Below are 24,610 nucleotides of genomic sequence, written 5' to 3' on the forward strand. Positions count from 1 at the left end.
TGACTTGGCACGTTACAAGGGACTCAATGATTCTTAGTGCCTCTTGAAGGATATTGGAGTCTATATGGCTGGCCCGTAACGTAGGCTCAACGCTTTTCCTTACTGATCGTACCTGCTGTCCAGCATGCATTGTCAGTGAGAGGTTTGTATGGGAAAACAAAATTCGTGGTAGAGGTTCTCTCAAAATCTCATATGAGCCTGATACTTAACCATGTATCACAGCAATTCACTGAGAAAATCGGTATTGAAAAGTCAATCAATTGTTTTGAGAATCGTGCTGTCTTCGAGGTATGCTGGTCTTTCTACGGATTGTCCAAGGCTAACGAAAGGCACATATATCAAGCAAGTCCGAGAGTCCGACGAGAAAGGCGCAATATCGGGCGTATTATAGCTGGCTTCCTCTCTCCTGTACACATTATTTTGACGTCCAAGCCTGACACCTAGACTGGCTCGGTCTACCTGGCCACTGTCCATGTTGTCACCGGGTCCTCTTGCGACGCGATATCGAGGCACGTCTTCACCTTGTTTTTACACATTAATAATGACGGCAACAAAAGTGAAACCAGTTTGCGTATAAAAGGGCTTCGAGTACTCTCAGCTTGTCTCATTTCTCATCTGTTCTACTCTCAACTTCAGTCTCAACTCAACTCCAATGGTTTTCACTCTGTCTCGCCTCTTTCAGCGCACCATCATCCTCGCCATGGCACTTGCTAGCGTAGGAGTTAGTGGTGGTGAGTACACCATCCGACCGTCTGTCCTTTGCGGCGTAGATGCTCACCACTCGTTCTTCAAGCTCCTGGCCGCCGCGCAGACAGTCAAGCGACGTGCAACAGCGGGGAAGTCATCAGCACGTCGACGCTCATGGCAGGTTCTGTGTCGCTGAAGGTGGTCACGGAGACTTGCCCTGGCCTCACCACGTCGTCGCCCTCTTCCGATGCTTTTAGGCTGGACAACGGGACAGTCGTCATCGACAATGTCGACGTCAGGTCTCCCAGCTCCAAGAGGCAGACGGCCATTAGTGGAACATGTGAGGCTCTCGATTGTGATAATAATAATACTACGTTGACTGTCAACTTTGCCGTTCCCTCATGTTTTCTTTCCACGGGCTTTATAACGCTCTGTCTTCTCTCGTAAGGCGACATACAGTGCATGGATATTGGCACGGCCGCCGATATGTCTGACTGTTCCATAATTGAGAACGAACTGAACGGCATCGGTGCGGTTCCTTTCTTTCCGGCTACGAATCAGCTGACTATTTTTCACAGATGGATACTTCACTGCATACCCAGCCACTAGGACTACGTTCAGCTTCCAGACCTGCGCGCTCAATTTCATTAATGCTATCGACGAGGAGCTGTCGGTTTACTATCCCACCATAGTACGTGATCATTTCCATGACTGCTCTTAAATTCTAGTTGTTATCCTTGATGTCAAATTCGGAATTCCGTCCTCAACTTTTGATACTGGTATTGCAGGGCACCATCTCTGGTGATGTCGCCTCAGACTGCTTGAGCGGTGACATGGGGTCTGAGGGAGGGGAGTGCCAGGAGATCCCCGGCCTGGACTGGGTATTTGGGTAAGTTTCACAACTGCGCTGGTAATTACGAGCAGGACTAATGACTGCATGTACAGTGCATACGGAGTCACAGACATGTAGAAGCTGTCTTTTAGGCGTATCAGACGGCCATGGTCAATTTTCATTGTATAAATGGGAAGGGTTAAAGGGATTTTGCGGTCGTATGATTATGTCTCTGTTCTTTTTTGTATGCTGATTTTTCATGTTTGTACATGAGTATAAATTGGGTATATATGTTGCGTTGTGCCCACAGCATTCAGCTAAGATGAATCAGAAGTATTTCCTGAGATTCCATATGTACTGTGTATTCGATAATCAGTACGACACATTTATTGACGGTCGTGAATGACACTTACGCAATCGAGTAGGCTAGAGTGGGTAGATCTTGACAGTCACCTCCTAGCTGGCCCGATTCTCCATCAACGCATTGGCTAGCCACGGCAGAGGCAACTGAGGTCTGACGTCGAGTAGTAATCCACCAGGACGAGTATATCACGAATGATGAATAGATATACACGCAGTCAGCAGCGGACAGCAAACGCAGGGGTGGGAAATGCCGTACGAATGTGAGGAAGTCTACCAGTGCGGCTTCGGACATGGAATTGATAAAACTCATCGCACATGATTGGTAAGAGAATTGCACTCGAGTCCCAGATTGCACGGTGAAGTTAGCTGTTTTTCATGGTCAATTCAAACAACCGCATAGTGATACAAGGACTACGGCACTTTGTGAGTTGAGCGCATTAACAACTACTTCGCAATCAGACATTGTGGCAGGGGGACCCAAGTCGGCGCATGACAGATTGCCTATGTTGAAGAGCAGGTTCCATTGTTTCATTAGTGCAGCGATTCATTCATGGTAGGATGTGACCGATGGTCTCGTAAGAAGTTGTTATGAGCAAAAACAAATCAAGCATCACCCACAGGTACTACTTTGTCTCTTCCGCCGGTGGTTGTGATTCTTACCCAAAATATAATTAACCCCAAAGATCGGAACATAGTCGTCAAATTGGTCCGGAATCGTCACATTGACCAGCGTCATGGAAGAAGTACAGTTCTGATTGGTGATAGTCAAGTCCGATGATATCGAGGATGTCCATGAAGGTTTTTCGAGAATTTCTCCGTGGGGACACTTGAATTCAGGCCTCCAATGTGATGTTACATCTTGAAAATGGTAAATACTTGTTGGATCATGTGGGAGATATATGTGCACACGTACTTCTCCAGTTGTGAGACTGGGCGCCAGTGAGTCTGGACGCAAGAAGGAGGCTTGCGAAAAGTCGAAGGAGGACGAACCACATACTCAACGTGTAAAAAGCCTGAGGAGATGCGACAGCGTCTGGAAGCTGAGGTATCACGGTGCGAGCACGAACTTATATACGCATATGATCCCGTGCATCATAACATCCACGTACTTATAAATTCTGATGTGGCAGGATCAGATCACGACAACGGCTCTGTTGTTGACTCAAATTGCTGGCCGACACGAGGGAGAACGCCATATCTCGAGGCCTGGAAACAAGTAAGGTGCTCAGTGATGAAGATTAAACACCGAGAATACTTACTCACGCAGCCTGTCGGATGCTCATCATTCCGACGAGATAATATTAGGAACAGTACATTACTAGTATATGACTCGATACCTGTATGATGCGAATCATGATAGCTCTGACAGGAATCCGTGATATGGATACGGGACACGAGATAGCGAACGAAGTCCTTGGATGTTGAATTTGTGCACCAACAAATGCAATACGATGCAAAGTGCGCACATTCGAAATACTTTTTTGCCAGTTCCACTCAGTGACGGGAGCAGTGCACCTCTGTCACTACATATTTGCCAATATGGTACAACTAATATGCTCATAAATATAATGCATTCAAAAATCTCACACTGCGTAGCCTTATTAGGTAATTCCAGGTTCGATCGCAATATAAATTCTTAATAGAAGGCTATGCATGCGTTAGAAGGTCAACTGGTGCTAAAGCGGAGTTGGCAGTGCTACACCGGCATCGAGTTGACACAGACGTCAAACTTACATCCGGGCGGCGACACCTCGAGGGATCCTGGGTATGGGACACCATCTCGACTGTTGGACAGTGAACAACCATGCTGCCAGACATCAAGATGTGATACGTAAATTGTCAGTGGATGAGCACTTGGGCTCGCTTGCAGCCTGATCCTCGAGCTAATTAAGGTGCTCCAGCCAAAGAGCATGCATCCCCAATGCATCCCCGCGAGGGGCGACCTGGGGCGACGCAGAATTTTTACAGGTCAAAACACAACACAACACCACGCATATCTCGGAGTTGTGACCGAGGAGGCCTTTAGTGAATCACACTTTGAACTACACAGTTCGTCGAGCCTACAGCGTTGTACCTCTGGCCAGTGCCAGTGTCAGGCATAGAGAGGATATGCCACGCCGCACTCCCTGGGATCATCCGAGGAGTTCCGATTAGACCGATGATAATTCTCGAGCTCAACGAGCTAGTGCACAAGGAGACCATAACAATGTCTCAAGTGTATTACAATGACCTCGTATAAGCTAACTTTCCGAGAAAACAGTGGGTGCATAAGGAATTCATTCTTGAGTACAGTGTTCGTGGACGCGCTCAAGAACTCGAGACTCCGTACGCCCTGCACATCCAAGGTTCAGTGCGCCTTACCTCTCGTTGACGATCATGAATGGCACTTACGAGATTGAATAAGCCAGGTTGGGTATTTCCTGGCAGTCGCCTCCCTGCAGTCCCGCTTGCCCTCCTACGCATTGGTTGGTCACATTATAGCCCACCGAGCTCTTTCGCCAGGCAATGGTCCACCAGAACGGATACATCAAGAGTCATGTAAGGATGGCAGGGAGCGCATCAGGTAATAAACATCAAATAGAAAAAAAGAAGCCAACGTACAACTGTAGCATAGTTAACGAGTGCGTCCTCAGTCATGGCATTGATGAAGCTTATACCGCATGTCTGGTAGGAAAATTCCACCCGAGACCCAGACGGTACAGTAAAATTTCCTGCTATTGATCACAGCTAAGTAACACGATCTCAAGCCGGTGAGGGCACGACGTACACTGTCCGCTCAGGGACTCCGTGATCGCCTCACAATCAGATAGTACCGGTGTGGGGCCTAGGTCGGCGCACGACAAATCACCTACACATGGAAAGTATCGATTACGACGGGAGTAGCAGTTGTTAGCAATTATCGTTTGCTCCACAGGGGTCCGCCAGAAGTGAGAATAGCTAAAAAGACTTACACGTATCGCTTTGCCTCTTTCGCTTGGGGGAGCTTGGGGGCTGCGGAGGAACCGTGCTGATGTATACTGGACCATTTGGATGTGGTGGCGAAGGTTGGTACGGATTAGTGAAGCTGCATTTCTGACCAATTATGGTCAACTTTGAGTCCGGTATATGGGCTGAAGTATTCTCAAAGACATCTCCATCATTGCAGAATGAGTTGAGGTTAGGTGACACTGAGCGCTTATGTACGGCTTTAACGCATTGGTATTCAATCCGAGAACACGGCGGATAGACATCGACTTGCAGACATACCTTTCCGACTATGTGACTTGGCTCCGACGAAACTGATTGCCAAAAGACTTAAAAGAATTTGGAGAGCGGGAAACCACATTATGACGAGGTATACAAGTTGGATAGAGAGGTCGTAGGCGTGGGATGCCAAAACCTATACATATGCAGATGACTGAATCCATCATGGTAAGTGCCTTCCGACGGGCTTGTACCTTTGGAAGTTGCAGAACCAACGTAACAAGAGATATCTTGCTGATATCAACTACCCACCACGAGAAAGGAGGTGATCCATCTCATCCAGGAACTGTACTTCCATACTGAACATAGTCAGTGGGATAACTACAACAGAGGCGAACATTGCGCCTCACGGTGCGCATGTAGATACTCCATAGGAGGCCTAGATCGGTATTTTACCGGAGGAATGTTGTCGTTAGGTTCGCGCTGTTGTTGTGGCTATGATAAACCTGAAAGATCAAGATGATCATACATATCTGTCAAGTTATGCACGAATTATGAGACATGCGCTAGCCAACACTGTGCCTGTCAGCGTCGACATCGGGGCTGTGCGCAGCGTTACCATAGCGAACTCCATACAAAGCGAAAAGCAGTCTATCTTTCCATCGTCGTTAAGAATGTGTACGTGCCTTTCGAGACTTTACGTTCATGCTTTGATGGTGGCTTGATATATTGACCCTTGACGTGCCTCCACATATAGTTCCGCCGGAGTACATAAGAATCTTATTTGCTCCCGCGTGAACATATCATGATTCTGATGGGCATCCAGTAAGATGGATCACACACGGGCTGAACGGAACTGACAACATACACTAGACTCATGAGTCGTTCCCAGAAGAACCACATATTTTGAAAGCTGTTGATACCTCAAAGATATTCTCCAAAAGGCTGATGCTTTCTCTTCCGCTCTCAACCTCGCAAGCCATAGCCCGTAGTTGTGTCAAACACTCAGGTCCTCAACTGACAAGATTTCAATATATATCGAACCTCGGAATGCTAATGAGGGTGCTTAGCACTGCTTCGATCGCGGGACAAGTGTATATTTGAGCACGTAGGAGAGTAGATATGAACGTTTGAACGTTTCGCTGCTAACAGCCACTAAAATCTGGCACGATTCGAGAGGCCGGACCAGTCCCGGGCAACAAGTCGATCGAGACTCGAGAGGCAAGGTGCTCATAAGCGCCGACCTAGCACCGATCGCCCCAAAGTGGAAGCTCATAAACAGTCATCGAAAAATTCAGACTGAGTTCCAGACAGATTCAATTAATGGCGGGGTCATTTATATCATGCTGGCTGCTCCTGTGCTTTCTGGCCCATGCATGTGCAAGTGGGCTCTTGCCCTAGTCCAAATCTCATTTGTCAGCGCTGCGACGACACGCATCGTAACGCAGCTAATTTAAGGCTCATGCATCGACGGATGAAGACAACAGCAACTTATCCTTTCTCCTCGACCCTAAACAGCACCAACGGAGCGAGTCCACCAAGTCCCTAAAAGCATGGGAACAGATGTCGGGAATATTGAATTCAAGATGCAAATTTCTCTTTCTTGAGCGGCGTCATATATACATCATCCAAAATAACATTAAATGCATCGGCACGAACCTAAAAACTTGCATAAATCGTTCCCAAGTCTTCATTGGGCTCGGCGGCCTGAGCGTTGGCATGGCCCGGCCTGTCCCCTCTAATGTTTCGCAACGCCGTCATACATGATATCCGTATCACGCTGGCCAGCAAAGTAGCTGTCTCTCCGAACCGCTGCAGCCCATACACGATGTATTGCAGCGCGAACAACGCGGCAACGATCAGTGTAGGGACAAGCGCGATCGTCGGAACGACTTGCCACACGATGCATAGCACGAAGAGCACCATCGATGCAGTCGACACAAGGGTACACATCGCAGGAATACGGCAGGTGAGGCAAAAAAAGAAATACGAATCGTATATATCCTTCGCGCGGGTCTGGGGACAGAAAGCGAAGGGAAGCACGCGCTTGACACTCAGCATCGCAAGGTCGACAGCAAACCAAGGTAACTCGCCTTGAATTGTTCTGGAGTCGCACTGCTGTATTGAAAGTAGAGCACGGCGTCGGACATGAGTCCCAAACCTGCGACGATCGCTCCGAACGCGACGAGATGGCGCGCGACACCATCCACAGCAAAGAGCACGCCGATGCTAGCATACCCGAATACAGCCGCATTGATCCTGGAAGAAAGCAGGTTAGCTGAAAGACACACTGCGTATACTAATTCACGTACGCTAACAGAGCCACGAGCTATTGGAGACAGGTTCAATGGGACGTAGACCGCTCGGGCAACAGGAACACTAACGTACCGAACCTCCTGTGACAGACCACTCCTGCAGAAGCCGCGATAGGACCGCCTGATAGTCATCTAGTTGTGTGGCTTCGCGCAATTCCCGCAGCGGACTGAATGACTCGACCCATTTTCCCAACAGTGCCCGAGCACTCTCGGCCTGACCACGCGTGCGCTCGATCGCTATGGTAGGGGAAGTATAAATAGCGTTGATAGTTAGACAGGCAGGTGATTCAGGTGGACTAATTGCAAACACCCCCTTCGGGGGGCCGTCGTTGTCGTCCTCGCCGTCTTCCTCGTCATCAATAAAGTAGTTGCTCCGATGGAATTCTGACGTATCGCTTTCACTATCAGACTCTACGCGTGCAATCGTGAGCGGCCATGCTTCAGCATGATCTTCAGTCTGCACGAGTCTCCTTCTCAATTGGTTCAAGTCGGAATATTCATTTACATTCGTGCTCTGCGCAAATTCTTCACGTATGCGGTGTGTCGCACCCTGATGTTGAATAAAATCTGTTTCAAAGCCCGCATGACACAGGGAACAATGAGCAGCATATAAGGGCATCGTGGAGAAACAAACGCGCACGCAGCTCAGCCGGCGTGTGCGAGGCCATCTCACGCATCGGACTTGACCAAAGTGGAACAGGTAACGAGATCTGCAAAGCTGTGGGCGATGATTGTGGGGGATGTGGGCAAACCAGCATGGACAATGGTTTGGTCAAACTTCCGGACATTTTGGAGTGCTGTACTTCCTTCAGTGGAACTTCGAAAGCTGATGGAGATAGACATTGTCAGCACTTCTCCACAATTCTCGAGAGAGATTCGACCTACGAGTGATCGCGTTTAGCAAATTGTCGCATAAAATTGATCCCATTGCTATACGATGTTCATGTGAGTAGTTTAAGTATTCTATCACAGACCACACTGAGATATCGATGCGTGTCTCGCCGGTGAGGTCAGGTTCACGACTACATACAGCTCGTGCTTGTGAGAAGCGGGGCTGCGGAGATGACATGCATGCAACCCACAGGAGCATTTCTCCACATCTATACACGCCATCGTCGTACGACTCGACGTCCATCGCGTACTCAACGTCCATTTCCTTCACGGTTATCTTGACAGAATAGTGGCCGCGTGTCAGAGGAGCCATTCCGGAAATCTCGATGACTCGAAGCAAGGCATTAGCACAATGAAATGTGTAATAACATATAATCAAAGCGTACAATTGAACCCCCACAATTCACTGACAATCCAAATTTTGTGAATGTGCCGTCACAGCATATACATGCTAGTGCATACCTTGCTCGCTGCATTTCCGAAGACATTTGGTTTGATACGGTGGTTAAACAGTCCGGTTGTGGGGTCAGCACGGCTAAGATCGAAGGAGGTTCTCTGAATCTCGGACGGTGCTCAATGTGCGCACAGTACAACTCCAAGCTAGATTTCCGTGTGAAACGAAGCAGCCCAATATGCAGCTGAGCGTGACATCGTGAGTGAATTTCGGAGAGTGAGGACCGCGGGCTTACTTTGAACTGAGTTTGACAGCACAGACTCACTCGCGCAAACACTTGTTAAGTTGCGCATCCTCTACTATGTCCTCACCTTTGAAAATCGAACTGACGCACTGTGTGCCCTAAACCCATTTAACATCAGTGTGGTACTGAAGTGATCACTACAGTCATCAGCGCAGTTGTATACATTACCCAGTGATAGTCCTGGTTCGCTCACCATTTCCTTCAAGATACACAATTCAACTCGAGCACAAACAATTGGTATGAAAACCCGGAGCCATCGATATAGTCGAGTCATTCCCTGTGCTCTTCGACTGTAAGCGGTCGATGAACGGAACGCGGGGCGGTGATGGTACGTGTGAAGCGTAAGACGCGAACCGCATGCAAGACCACGATAAGCACTAGGTGCTCTATCCAACTCACGTTCATTTATTTATGGAAATGCTATCCAATGGCCATCAAATCAAGTACCAATCATCTTGACGAGCAGACATGAGAATGTCCTCGTTCTGAGTTGTTTGCCCTGCTCGCTCTGCACTCACAATCGACGTCGCTCCCGCCCGTCACCCGTCCTTGTACGCCGTGCTATGCCTCTCGTCCTTACATTCTCGGAGAATAACCCACTAGACTCGACTATCGTCGACGAGAGCACGCACGTCCCGACTCCTCGCTACGAGACATTCACCATCAAGGTGACGGGCGGCCAGAGTAAGACGACTTTGTGGGCGCTGGCCCCATCGCGCAGCATCGTAGCGGAGGTGGAATGGGAGCGGTCATTCAAGTCGGGCAAAATCACGATGGAGGGCCGATGCATGGAGATGGATGCACTGTTGCTTGGAGGCGGCTTTCTTAGTCGAACGTGCGTTCGCGTTCTTGAGAACTCGTTCACTGAGACATTCAGGTTCGTTGTGCACTCCACAGTGTGCGTAAATTTCAGCTTCCCGGAGGGCGACTATACAAATGGAAGCAATCTGGTGCTGTGGATCTCAAAGTGTGCATTGTCCGTCATTCTTTCGTGCGTGATCGATCTGACTGTCTCCTCACTACCGATGGCGGATGCAGCTTGTCGACCCGGAGGATGGCTCTCTTATTGCGCGTTCGTTGCACGCCAAGTTAGGGATGTTTGAGGAGCAACGAGACTTGACTCTAGAAATCTCGGATAGAGGCCTGGCCTCCCTCAACTTGATCCTGCTCACGTTTCTGTTGGTAGAGCATCTCGCAAGAGAGCAGCGCCGCGCGTCTGTTCGTATGAATCCCGTCAACAATATCAACAGCCTCAACATGATCAATACAATGAATGTCATCAATATGACCAGTATATAATAAGTAGGTGCTTCAGATAAGGGTGTGAAAGGGCTATAAGTGCGACCGACGTTCAGATAATGTGAAGGTATAGGAGAATGTTGATCGAGCCTGTCTCTAGCTCAACATCGCTGACTATTCGTATACAGATTATTATATGTACGTCTATGTGACTTCGACGAGACAGTGAGTGACAAGGCCATCTGATAACGATTCCTCATCTGTAAGTCAGAGGTGTCCCCTCATAACTCTGGGTCGATACAGTGGCGTGGAATCAAGTCGATCAAGCGCTATCTTTGCTCTCCATGAGGTCGTTACTGCTGGATTCAATGTCCTGTTTTCAAAATTGCATCAGCTGTGAGGTCCCCAGTGAGTGCTTCTCCGTACCAGCAGTACTCCCGACGCCGCAACATGAACGAACGACTCTTCCCGAATGTCCACTCCACTGTGCCGGACTCCCCATAATCTGAGCTAAAACTATCTTGTGGTAGAATCAACAGGGGAATTCGCTGGAATGCACTGAGGACGCAGTTCTTGCAGCTCAAATCTGTCCTAGGAGAGTCGTTGGGACGTTCCGGCACTTGTGGCATAGCACTGTTCGTAGGTAGCGAGGCGAGCAGGCAGCGTGGTGGACGTGTGTTGCCGCCACTATGTTGGTTTCCTCCAAGTGTGGTAGCCTCACGCTCAGCAAATTTTCAGGCACTCTGTACGATGTGCTTGTGCACAACATACAGACCCCGCTTCTTGCTTGTTTTCTAGTGAGCCCTATACGGACGCGCTGATTCGGATGCCCAGAGTCCGCAAGGTCTCTGTAATGGACATGGCAGGCTTGGCTTGTCTCCGACGTGGAGATGGAAATGCAGGGGAGCTCAGGTGGGAGTATCAACGTCTGGGAGGTCTGAAGCTGACGGTCGTCGTTGTGCGCGGTGGCCCATTTAAGCTAGTCGTGGGATAAAATCGGTACAGTAGTGGGATCAGCCAGATTGAGGAGGGGCATAAACACGATCAAGATGAGGGCTAATTGAGAGATTGGGTAGATGGGCGCCGGCAGCTCCCATCGCCGCCGCCACCTGGAGCGGACTTTCCAGCAGAACTTCCGATATTCTGGCCGTCGCCGCATCAGCTGCAACATATGTAAGAGCTCAGTCACTCAGGATAACATCCTCGTGTACTACTAGTCCCATGCGCATTCACAGTCGTCCATCGCAATAAACCGCACACTTGTGCTCCGATTTATTAAACATTCATTACTTAGGTCTACTGATTCTGATGACATGCATGAAATACTGAGAGTTGGTAGGTTTACTCTTTTGTGTAAACGCTATTCAACGAAGTTTGTCACCCTGGAAGTGTACTTTGAATCTTTAGCCAGGTTATGGAGGAGCATATAATTCAACATTCACGCCGGACACCGCCAGTGTGAAAGTCTCGCAGAACTACGCGCAGAGCTAGCGTCTTTCCGAACTTCGAAATGGTCAGCTTACCTTGACCAACTCCCTTGATAGCTTCACAGAAAGTATCTCTCAAGGAGATTTGAAAGCGAAATATAGGATGAAGACAAGCTACGATAGACAGCATTCATGCGGCAGAAATAGCAAGATCAAGTATGAAGAGCAATATTGCGAGACGCAGTACAAGTAGGGATCCGATACCAGATACCGAGATACCACACAGGCATGGATCATCCTGACCTAGGACGGGATAGCGGTTTGTCAACCGGGATTTCTAGCATTTAATGAGGAGCATCGGGGGACAGCATCTAGGAAGAATTGGTGCCGGAAGATTCGTTGTCCGGTGAGGTCAATGCGGAATGAGAATGAGCGCAACACGCCAAAACATATAAGGCTTCAATGTCATTTTGTGATGCGGAACGGGCCCGAAGGATGGAATCTGTGCTGGGCACGTTTTCAAGCGCGACGAACTCGACGACCGTGTCTTGATGCTGCACAACGGCTGGTTGTTCGACCAAGGCGAGTGCTGGGTGTCTGGTCGACCTGAGGCCTGGGGGAGCATGGGGAGCTTCACCCGGCTGGTCCGGGATTCTCAACTTCTCAGATGGGGGTATGAATGGGTCAGAGGGCGACGACGTGATCGAATCCGAGGAACGGCTTGTTTCGTTGTCGGAAAAATGCGATCTTCTCATCGTATGAAATTTCAATCTCGCGCTTCGACAGCAGGTCACCCTGTCCGAGCAGTCAGCTCACCCACTTATGCAATCTGTGGAGCTTACCTTGAGCACGGCAGGCTGTATGTCAGCCATGAACTTCCCGATGCGTGCGGCCTTCGCGCGCGGTGAACGTATGTGGGCTATCGCAGGAAGTAGCAGTGGCTTCCATCCACTCGGGGGCGAGTTACCTCTGCGCGGGCTCGTCGATGACAGCTCCAGCTTCCGCGGGAGATGACTCTTCTCGAAGTCCAAGACTGACCCCTCTGAATCCAGAGATGGCTGACGGAGACGAGACTGTAGGTAGATGACCAGAATTGTACCCCAAGCCAGAACATTGAAAAGTCCCAAGACGATCAGGAGAATGTTCAAAGCATGCGGAGAGAGGCCCATGCTGATCCTCGGGACAGCCGTCAATGCTCAAGCGGGAGGAGTTCCAACAACAGAAGGCCGATGAGAAGTTGCTGTGGGCAAAAGAGGATGACAAGAAAACAATTTAAAGCAACGTAAGTATCAGTTTGGTCCAGATCGAATATCCAGGCATTGGGGTTTAGACCGGGTGCACTTACCACCCCATGGCGAGCACCATCTTGGATAGTATACGGTGATTGAGGTGTCTGTAATCCTACGTAAGATTAAGGATCGATGTGCTATTCATAAGATATAGTCCTCTAGAAATCGTATCGCTTAGACATGTGTTCGACCAGCAAGAGCGAACCATGATGCTCAACCTGCGGAATTCAGCGCATTGATCGAGATCATCATCTCGATCCCCTCCCTCCCACGAAAACTCTATAATCATATGTAGGAGCTGTATACTCAGTCGAGAAATCCGGCCGTGTGGGGGATGTTGCTGTCAAGGTGAGTGGCATTGTCATATCGTAACGGTAAACAGCATTTTGAAGCAAATGCCTACGGCCGTGAATATGTAGTTGGCAATGTAGCATCTGTTGGAATCAGCTCAGCTACGTTGATCTTTGCGGTTATTTAGACTACGGCCATGATGGAGAGTCGCATTCAATACATATGCAAGAAGGTACATTTCGCACCTGGAACCCACTCAAGCAGCGCTACTGGCGACGAGGGCGGCTCGTCTCTTGTTCTCGGTGCGTCGCAGGTGCTCCACTACTACGAACGAAAGTACTATGAAGTCAGCAGATGCCATGCCTCGACTCTCAATTTCGAGGATCATCTTTCCTCCGAGAAACCCAAAGAATCCCCTTCCGAGGCGATAAGAACGAGCGACGAGGGCACCATCATGCCCATCCACAAGCTGCTCGCGCGAAAGAAGAAAATGAGCCATGCAGTCGGCGAGCCAACATCCCGAATGAGGAACTCACGACTAGGTTGCCACGGCCCGCAGTCTTCCACTTATAATACCCAGTCGGTAGTCGAAACTTGCGGATTCTGAAACGCCATACGAACGGCATTAGCGTGCAGAACGGGTCCACCGGGGAAGCATGCTTGCGTTTTACCAAACGGCCCGCCTTTCGCCAAAATGTCGCTCATATACAATGTTCTCCCGCCTATGGTGACGCGATCGCGCGCGAGGGTATTCCATTCAATTTGCGCCACGACACGATGCGGTGTGCGCGCAGAGAGCGTCGTTCTTCGCGTTATAAAGGACCGAGTTGTGGTGGCCTCATAGCGGATACCGGCGAAGAGTCCGCCCTGGTCGGCGATAGTGGAGTTCAGAGGGTCGTTGCGTTGGAAGCAAAGAGCAAGGACCATGCTTGTGAGTTAGAAGGGCAAATGAAGTGCATGAAGCCCACATATTCGCATTGATTTAGGTATTCCGAGCACCACTGGTCACCGCAGCAGAGGAGCAAGACATGGCAGTTCTGAGATCTGCGCAGCGAAGCAACACACTAGAAGCGGAGAATTGGAGTACAATTGATTCGATGGCCTTCCCAATAACAGCCTGAGGTTTATAAAGAAATTGAATGGTACGAAGCTGCATGTACATGGTCTAATGGTTTCGTGCCAGTACCTAATAAGCAGAACGCAAGTGTTACAGGCAAGAGAAATGCAGACGCATCGGCGATAGACGCTAGGTCTGGAACGCGCTCCGACTTGTCGAATACAACAGCATGAACGGCAACGCGAGGTACATGAGTGAAACAACGCGTATCCAGCACAAGCGAATATGGTGGAGATCAAGTGAGGATCAGGCAAATATTTAGTAACAACGACCAGTAGTAGACAACATCAAGACTGGACACATCGCGCAACTTGTAAAGGGTATCGGGGATATATGTATGACGGTCAGTGTGTTCCCCAAAAGCATAAAGTGTCAACGCGTCAACTTGCACAGGCCCAAAAGCCTACCGGACCTCCCAATGTACAATGCCTTGGAACGCCATCGCTCTTCTACCCCACTCGCGCCGCACCAGGGCAGGGTCCACGCCCCGAGCATCCTGGCCATTCCAAGACGTCAGGACTGCCATGTTCACCGAACCCTCAACACGGGGAATATGCACAGTGGCAGTCCACCCACGCTCGTCGCGCTCCATGACCTCCTTCTCCTTCACACCCCCGCATTCTATCATCAGCAGCAGCACATAGTCCGACCAGTAGTCACGCCGCTCAATGTGCCAACACCGCTTCTCGACGTGGAATGTGTGCGCATACCCACCCGCGAGACACCTTTCCGCGGGCAGCAGGGTCTCCTGTGCATACTCGCACTCCTCAAAGTGCGAGAACTTCTCCGGTCCCTCCGGCTCGAGGATGTACTCCTCCCACGACATCTCGCGCCCGTCTTCGCGCATCTGGTGCCCTGCCTCCGCGGGGAAGTGCCGCCGCCCGAACTGCTCGTTTGTTGAGGTAAACCAGATCGGCGCGAACCGCTTGGTGTACGACGTCCCGCTCAGCACCCCCGCGCCCCAGCATGCGTCGATGAGATGCCACTGTTCGTCGTCGAACACGACCGCGTTCCACGCGTGGTTAGACGCAAACGGAGGAGCAGTGCCGCCCTCTGTGGCAACGTACCCGAAGCCCTTGCCATGCCCGTTCACAGTAAGCGCCTGCATCCCAGCGTACTCAGCGAGGTTCGCAAAAAGCTTTGCGTATCCCTCGCACACGGCAAGTCCGCTCTGAAGCGTGCCTGTCGGTGTCGATGGCTGCATGCAGTTGTTCAAGAACGAGTATGCATCATATGCAATGTTGTGGTGCAGCCAAGTGAAAATCGCTCGCGCCTTATCCGTGAGCGAGTCGAAAGGTGCCGTCAGATCGTACGCAAGCTGCTGGAGTGAATCCACATTTTCCCTTGGGAAGCATGCTGCGTGGGCATCGACCTCCTCAAACGATCGGCACTTCAAGCACGAGTCGTCCGAGTCCGAAGCTGTGAGCATCGGCTCAGGTGCATAGACTGGCTCTGGTACGCTGACCTGAGCTGTGGATCGTAACGAAACGGGCACGGATGGTGGCCGAGTAGCACGATTGATTGTTGGTGGCTTAGGGGTGCTCTCTGCTTTATCCGTCGCTGGTTCTCGAGATCGAAACGGCGGAGGCAATCGCCGCGCCGGCGCCGGCGGTGGTGACGGCTGAGGCTCTTCTACTTTGGTAGTATCTTGGGCGACAGACGCTTGGCTATTCGAGCGACGTGCAGGGAGAGGGGGAGCCTTCCGAGGAGGAGGAGGGGGCGGTTGTACCCTCATGAGTGGAGATGCTTCGGATTTGGAAGCGCGTGGTGGAGGAGGGGGTGGACGCTTCAGAGCGTTCACCAGTGTGTCCGAGGGCACAGTGGCAGAGGTAATAGACATGCGTGCTCCGAGCCCATTCCCCGCTGGTTGAACGCGAAACTCCTTGACCGAATCCGCGTCCCTTGCTACTCCTGACAACCAGGCAGGCATGTCGTCGTGAACAAATACTGATTTCCACCGAGATGCAAGAGACACTTACCAGCATACTTATTTTCAAGATTGAGGGCCGCAATTCGCGCCGCGATCCCTTGTACGGGCGGCGGCGTGTCAATAGAGATCGGGTCGGAGTCGGATGAAGTCGTCGATGCCGTGGACGAAGGGCGCCGAGGGGGCGGAGGTGGCGGGACCTTGCGACGAGGCAGGGGGGGTGCAAGGGCCATTGCGCTCACGAGCACAAAGCTTCAACGTTCAACGTTCAACGTTCAGGTCAAACTGGAAAATGGCAACGAAGGGGTCGAGTCAGATCCAATACCGGATCTGTCAAATGTGAGAGACCCGAGGCAGTACGGCGCTAGATTAGGGGTGGGTGATGCGAACGACTTGGCTGAGACTACACTTGGCCGCCCTCATGTTCAGGGCGTGTCGTTGCCCACTCATCTTGGCAGCATTGTAGCAGCAGGAACGTGCAGAACTAGAAAGTTGGAAATAAAAATGAGCCAGCAACGCCTTCCGCGCACTGGCAGGAGGCTGAGTTCCCAACCAAGCGCTTGAACAAAGTCCAACAAACAGGTATATAGTACTCTGACAACCTTAACCCAATCCCAGGAGAAGGCCGCCCCCCCTTCGCACTTGTTTGATTCCCTTCAACTATACGTATCAATTCGATGCTCAGAGCGCCCCATTCCTCAAACTATAGTAGCTACTGGAATACTCTCGTATAACTATCGATCACAAAGAAATTGATGGCACCTTCCCAGCTCGTCTCGCCCAAATTCGGCTTGAACTTATAGGAAAGAGTTTTGCGTCGTAGGTGTTCGACGATGACAAACGTGAGCAACACCCATTCCACAAAGTCTCGAGTATTCGAATCTTGAATCTCGAGAGTCATGCCGGCGGGTCGTGCGTCACGGGTGTGGAGGGATCGTCCGACAATATTGTTGTCTCCGTCAACCAACTATATGTACGCAATGCGGCACCTCCAAGGTCAGTGTATGATCTGTGACCAATAGTTGACGTGAGATAGCCCACCACAAGACCATCAGCTCCCGCGCGCTGCCACTTATACCATGTACCTTCCGGGAGCTGGAACTTTCGTACCCTGCCTACTGGTTCAGCCCGCCGTTCACTCGACATACCCGGTACCGTAACATTCAGCTAGGATAGGACGCACTCACGTGGGACTCAACAATCCACCGTGCACCAGGAGTTCGTGGATGGACATTTGTCGCCCGCCCACTGCGATTGTTCCGGAATCGAGCGACTTATTCCACTCGATTTCACCAATAACGTGAGGTGGAAAAATGGACGTGATAGTAGTCTTGCTCTTGTGTCCAGCGTGGGCGGTAGCCACCTCGTATACTGGGTTTGGCTTGTTGCTACCGCTGTGATCGAGAATGGTCGATCTGAGAGGGTTGTTGTGTTGAAACGAAAGGGCGAGCGGCATGTCGACTTGTCTGTTCAAAATATGGGGCACGGCCTCGATTCGGCGTGATAAAATAAGGATTGACCAAATGGCTGTTAGTTGGTCCTTATGATATGAACCAGATTATGCCAAGATACGTGCATGCACTATTATCTTTACTGTACTCAATGCAGTGGTGCCGGTAGCGAACATTAGCACACCTGACAACTTTGTGCTGTGCATTTTGACCGCTCACGCTGAGGAGCCTGATCCCATCAGTCCAGAAACTCCACGTGTGCGTCATGGGACAGGCGGCTTCGCTATTGACGGCACGACAGATACTGTATTTTACATAGGACGTTGGAAGTTAGTTCATGTAGGTAAACGCCCTTGGACGCTCTCTTGTCGAGTGTCGACCACTCCTCCCCAAATGATGCCCCACAGTCCTCGACTTGCCGTCCCGAGACACTGCAGATGGCATTTATGACGATGCGGAACCTATTCAGGAAGTGCCTATGTGCAAAGGAAGCAGAAGCAACAAAAGTGAGCAACAGAAAATATTAGTAGAGCCACTGTTCACAATCCCATTGTCGTGGCATACAAGCTCGAAGTCATCGAGACATTGTTCGCTACAGCGGAATACATCGACATGGCGCCCACGATGTCGGACACGCGTTTGCCGCGGTTGTGCGCAGTCGAGAGACGCGACATCCGCTCCAGATGCTCCACAATCACAAATGTGAGGAAAATTCGGTCGGTGAGACGCAGCCCTCGATCTCTGATCTCGAGAGTCAAGTCTCGCTCCTCCCCAGGTCCGACCCTGGCGGGGAGCGACCGCGCGACGACAGCATCGTCCTTCGAGTCGAAGAGCTTGGTTATCCATATTCAGATGAGCCTGACCGAGAAACCAATGAGCGAACGTTACTCACCAAGAGGCAAGACCCGCCCGAGTGTTTCCATCTGTATTCTTCCCCATTGCGAAATCGAAAGCTTCGTATTCTGTCAAAAGATACATGGTCGTTCCCTGATAAGTTGCGCCGTTCGTCACCGATGATATAGACGTACGTGGTACCGAACAAACTTCCATGGGGAATGAATTGATCTATTGGTGTTCGTTGTCCGGCCATAATTACTATGCCCGACGTGAATGACGGAGTCCATTCTATTTCTGCAACAACACCGAGCTCGGTCGCAGTCGTAGTTATAGTCGTTGTCCTCTTGTCTCGGGACCTGGTGGTGACTACGTGATAGCGCAGGGCCGTCCGGTTGTCTTTATCGAGACTGATGACAGTAGAGTGCAAAGGTTCATTTCGCATGAAAGACAACACAAGAGGCATCGTTGCATTTGCTACTTAGACGCGCCAGTCCGACCAGTCCGATTTCAAGATGGGGGTATGAGGAGACGTAAGGCGTGCGGCCGGACTACGTATCTCTTCTATCGATGAATGCATCAGAGTACATAAGTTAGATTGTGATTTTGGTGCTAAATGGCGGCGTCTCACTTTTCAAAGGTCAGCAATGCTAGTAGTGGCGCCAGCTGGTCATCAAGTTCCGGTGGTGCCAATTTTGTGGTATTGGTGCAGCGCGCATTTTGAGCACTTGAGTACGTCTGTATATAAATAAGATCAAAGCCGGTGTCATGCATCATGTAAGGTTTCGAGGCGCCATGATGTGATGGTCCACCACTGTGTCACAAGGCATGATTTAGTTCCAGTCCACTGCGCACAGCGTTAGAGAAGGTCTGGCAACACTGTTAATTTACAAATTATGCAATTGAGGGCCCGCCATGTGGGGTCCTGCGCTGCAGTATAAATCCAGTAAATGGGTGTTCTGGAATGCTGTAATAATGAGGGCAGAGACGAAAAACTTGAAGGCTCTCCTCAGCTTCAACACTCAATGTCTGCGAGAAATGTCACGTAAACCGGGTAGTCGCAGAGGGCTCATGGTCGCTTGCCAAGAGCAAGAAAAATGCCTATACTAGCGTCGTGATCGGTATGTAGTACAACCTCATTCGCGTACATTCTTCGCATTGAATGAGGTCAGACATTCAAATAGACTCATTGAACTGCGTGACTCACTTTCAAAATCCCATACTCGCATTCATCGCTGCGGTATCGGTCATATTTATGTTATTCATGATTCTGAAACTGTGTTTTATGCGTGCAGGGACAATGCTACAATGCTATCGTTATGAGGGTCGATAAGTTAGAGCATGAAACAATCATACACATATTGCAAGATGATGGAAATGCCGAACTCACCACCGAATCTTGGCTACTACAGCACTTCCATTTGTATCTGCTCCCAGAGGGAAAAAGAACTGCAGCCTGTGACATAAGACCACCATGCGAACAGGATCAAGGTTGAAATCAGACGTGGACATATTATTGAAGTAACCCCCAGGCAAGACCCAAACAATGAAGTCGATATAATGCTCCATCATGTAGATAGCCTTGACCAGGATCGAACGAGAAGTTCCATTATATTCTCCCCAGCAAGGTTCAAATTCGAGAATGACATAGTCAGGAGAGCCGTTGTCGCATGTTCCGCAATGAGTGTAATTACACGTACCGTAAGGCTCGTGCGCAGCCACCAGGCTCGAGTCAAGACCAATCGAGGCCCGTTGGGTGCGATGCGGCACACACATGTGGATACACTGAAGAATGAAAAACCACTGTAGTATACGGAACAGCGTGAACCCAACGAAGGACAGTTGAACGGCAAAATATGCCACATACGGTGGCAGCGCAAACAGCCAATTTCGTTGTGACTGGCACCAAGTGGCGTGCAAGCTCTCTCTCTCCTGTGAGCCATTTGAACTTGGTCTCGTACCCAAACACGTCCGGGAACGAGACCACCACAACTGTGACTCTGAAGTCATCTCAAATAATTTTTGCAGAGACCATGGGCATTCTACGGCGTCCAGCTCGGTTTATCGACACAGGACGAGTTGTGGTTGGCCGACTCGAAATGGCATCTGGGTCATGCTGCCACCCAAGACCGACCGCAGTGCATTTGATCAGGCCTTGGCAGGTACGACATTGTCTGTATGACATTTCGGCATGGATCCGGTCAAAGGGATTAAGAACATACGCATCAAGATATGGCCTTACTCCTTCGTCACCCAGTGATGGCCCTCACACTTTCCTTCGAGTCTCATCCTCTAAATTCTGTCATCTCAGGCCACAGTACCCAGGGTGACCCCAGTCCGTATTATGCGGTTTACACCACCAGCTCGTTTACCAAGCAGAGTACTACATTCTCGGCAATCTCCCCTCCTTCTGTTATCGCGAAGATTGAATGGAACTCGTTCTCTCCAGACGGAATTATCATGGACGGTCGGACACGTCTTTTGGACGAAGTAGTAGAACGGGGCGGGGCTTTGGGGAGAACGTACGTTCTCCGTCGCATGCATGGATGGACCGTCCTGATGTTGTGCTTATCATGGATAGGATACGCAAATTCACACTTCCGGACGGCGCGAAATATAAGTGGAAGAGTTACTCCAGCCGGAGTCTCGTTGTATGTTGCCTTTGCCCAATTACTGCGACTCGTCGGCTACAGCTGACGTCTTTGTGGCTTGCTTGTCAGCTCCTGGATATGTACGGGACTACCATCGCCCGTTCTCACCGTGCAAAGTCCGGATCCTTTGGGAGCGTCAAGCGAGATATGACGCTTGTGATTGAGAGTCCCGGATTGGCGTTTCTTGACCTCATAGTACTCTCATTCATTGTCGCGGAGCACGCAACCCGACAGCGCCGCAGGCAAAGCAACCATGTGGACCATATGAACACCATGAACAATATGAACACCATGAACAATATGAACACCATTAACAATATAAACGCCATTAACAATATGAACACCGTTAGCAACATGTCCATGGGCTTTTAGGTCACACACCTCAGAGATGAGTTTTCGATATGTGAATGTGAATCTGTATAATCTAGTTGATGGCCAGAGTTCTCCGCTGGTCAGCAAAGTTTAGGGTCGCTGGTCGCACTCTTAGCGTGTCTTATATGCATATCAAGTATGTGTATACTACTAGTGTGTACATTCTATTCGGGATCGCAAGAATTATACCCACATATGTAATTCCCAGAAGGCCTGACGTCCAAATGAAGTATGACCTTTCTCAGTAAGCTCTGGATGCCCGAGTCCTTCAGGTTCAGCATGTAGAGCGAGGAGATTCATGCACTGGATGTGACGACGGTTGGATCGCACTCAATGTCATGACGCCGCGAGCTCCCGAAAGGTGCCCTTACACACGTTCACAGCTGTGCTCGTGTCTTCAACACGTTTGAGGACGAGACCACTGTGCTTATATCATATGAGTCTGCCATCACAATGGTACCAAATTTGTATACTTGTACGAACGCAAGCTTCGAAGTCCAAACATAAATTAATACACAGCAACTTGATGTCCATCCCCAGAGAATGAATGTGCCATGTGCAGTAATGAGTGTCTTGGTCTCGAGCAACTCGATAGCCCTCTCATGACTGGTGGATTCAGCCCCGACCTCACAACCCATAGGCACTGTGAACAACATGAGCGAGTAGTTTCCAGTCTTCATAGAAAATGTTACATACGCGACGTAGAACGTGGCGTTTGAAGTCCCATTGCACATACCTCCGTGATCTCCCAAAGTCCCACCCACGCATTCACTGGCAACAAGACCCCCAGTAGCGGCCTACGGGTATGCCGTCAATGAAGTAGCAAGAGCAATGTCAATATCGTCTGCGAGAGATATATCTGGGCAGAGAAACACGTACGAAGGTTGAGTAAGTCACGACCGCATTTGTGGGCAAGTAATTCATGAAGCTCATCGCGCATGTGTTATAAGAGATCTGGGTTTGGTAGCCAGGTGGAACAGAAAAGTTACCCTCTGTGTTTGCAATAAAGTTTAACCCGTAGCGTCATGCGAGAGCATGCAGAGGGATAAGTTTCAATCAATATTGCACGCATTGTAAAAAAGCGGAAGGAGGCATACGAGCTGCGCTCAACTCATCTGTAAGCATCATACAGTCGGAAAGATTTGCCGATGGACCAATATCGACACACGAAATCGTGCCTGTATATCAACAGAATTCCACACAGAAGATAATAAATACGTATATATATGAGCGACGGAAGGAACACATACACGTTTGATTGTTCGCCGTTTCTACAGTTGAATTCGACATCTGCGGATAAACAGTATCCATGGCAACGGACTCATTGGCTCCACCTGTCACATTTACTGAGCGTAGACAATCCATGGTGGTAACATTGAAGATAGCAGCGAGAGTAGTGATATTAGAGGTTTGGACAATATGTCCACCACTACACAGTCGTGTTTCCAGGCCATTTGAACTGGAAGGTTCATTTTCAGGGATAGGGCCGACAGGTCGAAGGGGTAATGAAACTAAATAGAGACTTCGCGGTTAGTAGACTCACCAAGAATTACATATACCACATAGTGACAGACCTCCATGCCCATGCTTTACGATGCTGAGCTTGGCACTGACAAGACCGATTCCGAGGGAGAGAAGGAGAGTGTTGACGAACAAGTGAGTAGGAGTCGAAAACATCCTGGACTTGAAAGGACTAGAGACGGCGATGGCTACTTATCGCACTGTGTGCAATGAGGATTTGCTTCCCATCCTCTTCTCTCTTATATAACTTTCACTCTTGATATAATCATCACAAATCAAGGCCCTCCAGGAGATATGGAAGCAAGCAAGGACCATGATCCATGAAGCACCCCGATGTAGAAGCTCAGATATCACGGACATAGCTAGCCAGCAATGAATGCTCCGTTTGAAAATGCTTGGCATTCAGAATCGCATTAGGCCTGCGAGAGAGCCTCGCCCACAGCCCAACAAGATCTACAACTGCAATCTGTCAAGATTCTGAGACGGCGATTCAACAAGGTCTACAACTGCAATCTGTCAACATTCCGAGGCAGTGATGATTATGCCCTAGCAAACACTGGCAGGCAGCGAACGGCCAAAGATCGGTACGTTTCAACCGTCCAACTTGAAAGTCCTAGGCAATGTGAATAGATCAGAAGTCGAAGAGGCAGTAAACTCACGGCACTCCATGGAGATACGTCGAGTCTGTTTATGTGGGTAGGGAAAACATTCCCAAAATACACTTGCCATATACGAGTTGATGATCATGTCCGTCATGTTCGTCATTCGTGCTGAAGGTTCTGTGTGCTCATCTGGCAGCATGCGTCATTAATCGAGACCCTTGATAGTAACCTGTATCTATCAAATAGTTGTGGAATCCAAACACAGTATCATCAATGGAAACTGATACAATTGCAAGCAGCAGCATAGAAACGTGGAACCATTGGGACACGGTAGAGTCAACGTGGTAAAGATGCAATCACATGCAGTGGCCACTGACATAAGAAAAACTCACCCGAAGCTATCCTGATGCTTCCCACCAGCATATATCGTCCCGAAGGACGTACTACATTGGTATGTAAGTGCTGCAAGAGCTCGGATCAATCGATATATGTGGGTCAGCACAGGGTATGTGATCACATATCTCTGAATACAAGCTCGACTGGACTTCTCACCACATAATAGAAGCCTACCTAGGCTATTTCATGTGCACTTGAGCTCAACAGCGTTTTACAAAGATGAATTTACGACCTCTAATAATATAGTGGACTTGCCAGCAGACAGTTGCCGCCTAAAGATTTCAGCTTGAATCTTTCCATGCTCTGGAGCCGGGATTTGCGTAGTCTATTATGTCGAGTGGTGAGAACTTCCCATAATACTAGTGGCAGGGGTCAGGATGCGCAGAAACTTACGTGCCACCAAAGTGACCCTCCGCGAGAGATGAACTTGTTCGGCAGCACAGACTTGCCGACTACCATGACCACATCAGAACCGAGAGACCTTTCCCATCTTATGTCGGCCAGAGCACTCAGCTCCGAGACCA

The 24,610-nt window shown here is 49.8% G+C and overlaps 10 protein-coding genes across 10 annotated transcripts; 3 read left to right on the plus strand and 7 right to left on the minus strand.

Annotated features, from left to right (window-relative positions):
- Positions 1-700: 700 nt before the first annotated feature.
- Positions 701-1,657, plus strand: FIBRA_02827 (uncharacterized protein; the record flags this gene model as incomplete). The annotated part of the gene is made up of 6 exons (XM_012324678.1): positions 701-731; positions 794-1,027; positions 1,136-1,216; positions 1,266-1,378; positions 1,476-1,576; positions 1,633-1,657. 6 exons carry the CDS (start codon positions 701-703, stop codon positions 1,655-1,657), a joined length of 585 nt encoding a protein of 194 aa, XP_012180068.1.
- Positions 1,658-7,119: 5,462 nt separating this feature from the next.
- FIBRA_02828 (uncharacterized protein) lies at positions 7,120-8,584 on the minus strand (the record flags this gene model as incomplete). Its single annotated transcript, XM_012324679.1, has 6 exons — positions 7,120-7,324; positions 7,378-7,394; positions 7,454-7,947; positions 8,021-8,206; positions 8,266-8,402; positions 8,463-8,584. 6 exons carry the CDS (start codon positions 8,582-8,584, stop codon positions 7,120-7,122), a joined length of 1,161 nt encoding a protein of 386 aa, XP_012180069.1.
- Positions 8,585-9,532: 948 nt separating this feature from the next.
- On the plus strand, positions 9,533-10,268 carry FIBRA_02829 (uncharacterized protein; the record flags this gene model as incomplete). Its single annotated transcript, XM_012324680.1, has 3 exons — positions 9,533-9,804; positions 9,867-9,936; positions 10,008-10,268. The coding sequence occupies 3 exons, from the start codon at positions 9,533-9,535 to the stop codon at positions 10,266-10,268; spliced, it is 603 nt and encodes a 200-aa protein (XP_012180070.1).
- Positions 10,269-12,319: 2,051 nt separating this feature from the next.
- FIBRA_02830 (uncharacterized protein) lies at positions 12,320-12,804 on the minus strand (the record flags this gene model as incomplete). The annotated part of the gene is made up of 2 exons (XM_012324681.1): positions 12,320-12,430; positions 12,478-12,804. The coding sequence occupies 2 exons, from the start codon at positions 12,802-12,804 to the stop codon at positions 12,320-12,322; spliced, it is 438 nt and encodes a 145-aa protein (XP_012180071.1).
- A 667-nt stretch (positions 12,805-13,471) lies between these two features.
- FIBRA_02831 (uncharacterized protein) lies at positions 13,472-14,142 on the minus strand (the record flags this gene model as incomplete). Its single annotated transcript, XM_012324682.1, has 3 exons — positions 13,472-13,684; positions 13,752-13,781; positions 13,837-14,142. The coding sequence occupies 3 exons, from the start codon at positions 14,140-14,142 to the stop codon at positions 13,472-13,474; spliced, it is 549 nt and encodes a 182-aa protein (XP_012180072.1).
- A 593-nt stretch (positions 14,143-14,735) lies between these two features.
- FIBRA_02832 (uncharacterized protein) lies at positions 14,736-16,492 on the minus strand (the record flags this gene model as incomplete). Its single annotated transcript, XM_012324683.1, has 2 exons — positions 14,736-16,243; positions 16,312-16,492. 2 exons carry the CDS (start codon positions 16,490-16,492, stop codon positions 14,736-14,738), a joined length of 1,689 nt encoding a protein of 562 aa, XP_012180073.1.
- Positions 16,493-16,971: 479 nt separating this feature from the next.
- Positions 16,972-17,715, minus strand: FIBRA_02833 (uncharacterized protein; the record flags this gene model as incomplete). Its single annotated transcript, XM_012324684.1, has 3 exons — positions 16,972-17,226; positions 17,301-17,370; positions 17,447-17,715. The coding sequence occupies 3 exons, from the start codon at positions 17,713-17,715 to the stop codon at positions 16,972-16,974; spliced, it is 594 nt and encodes a 197-aa protein (XP_012180074.1).
- A 534-nt stretch (positions 17,716-18,249) lies between these two features.
- On the minus strand, positions 18,250-19,010 carry FIBRA_02834 (uncharacterized protein; the record flags this gene model as incomplete). Its single annotated transcript, XM_012324685.1, has 2 exons — positions 18,250-18,543; positions 18,603-19,010. The coding sequence occupies 2 exons, from the start codon at positions 19,008-19,010 to the stop codon at positions 18,250-18,252; spliced, it is 702 nt and encodes a 233-aa protein (XP_012180075.1).
- Positions 19,011-20,803: 1,793 nt separating this feature from the next.
- FIBRA_02835 (uncharacterized protein) lies at positions 20,804-21,567 on the plus strand (the record flags this gene model as incomplete). The annotated part of the gene is made up of 3 exons (XM_012324686.1): positions 20,804-21,066; positions 21,126-21,195; positions 21,265-21,567. 3 exons carry the CDS (start codon positions 20,804-20,806, stop codon positions 21,565-21,567), a joined length of 636 nt encoding a protein of 211 aa, XP_012180076.1.
- A 627-nt stretch (positions 21,568-22,194) lies between these two features.
- Positions 22,195-23,244, minus strand: FIBRA_02836 (uncharacterized protein; the record flags this gene model as incomplete). The annotated part of the gene is made up of 6 exons (XM_012324687.1): positions 22,195-22,210; positions 22,264-22,364; positions 22,447-22,559; positions 22,665-22,745; positions 22,818-23,078; positions 23,142-23,244. The coding sequence occupies 6 exons, from the start codon at positions 23,242-23,244 to the stop codon at positions 22,195-22,197; spliced, it is 675 nt and encodes a 224-aa protein (XP_012180077.1).
- Positions 23,245-24,610: the final 1,366 nt, after the last annotated feature.

The sequence above is a fragment of the Fibroporia radiculosa genome (genome assembly GCF_000313525.1).
Source record: "Fibroporia radiculosa TFFH 294 genomic supercontigs, scaffold1430, whole genome shotgun sequence".
NCBI classification, from domain to species: Eukaryota; Fungi; Basidiomycota; class Agaricomycetes; order Polyporales; family Fibroporiaceae; genus Fibroporia; species Fibroporia radiculosa.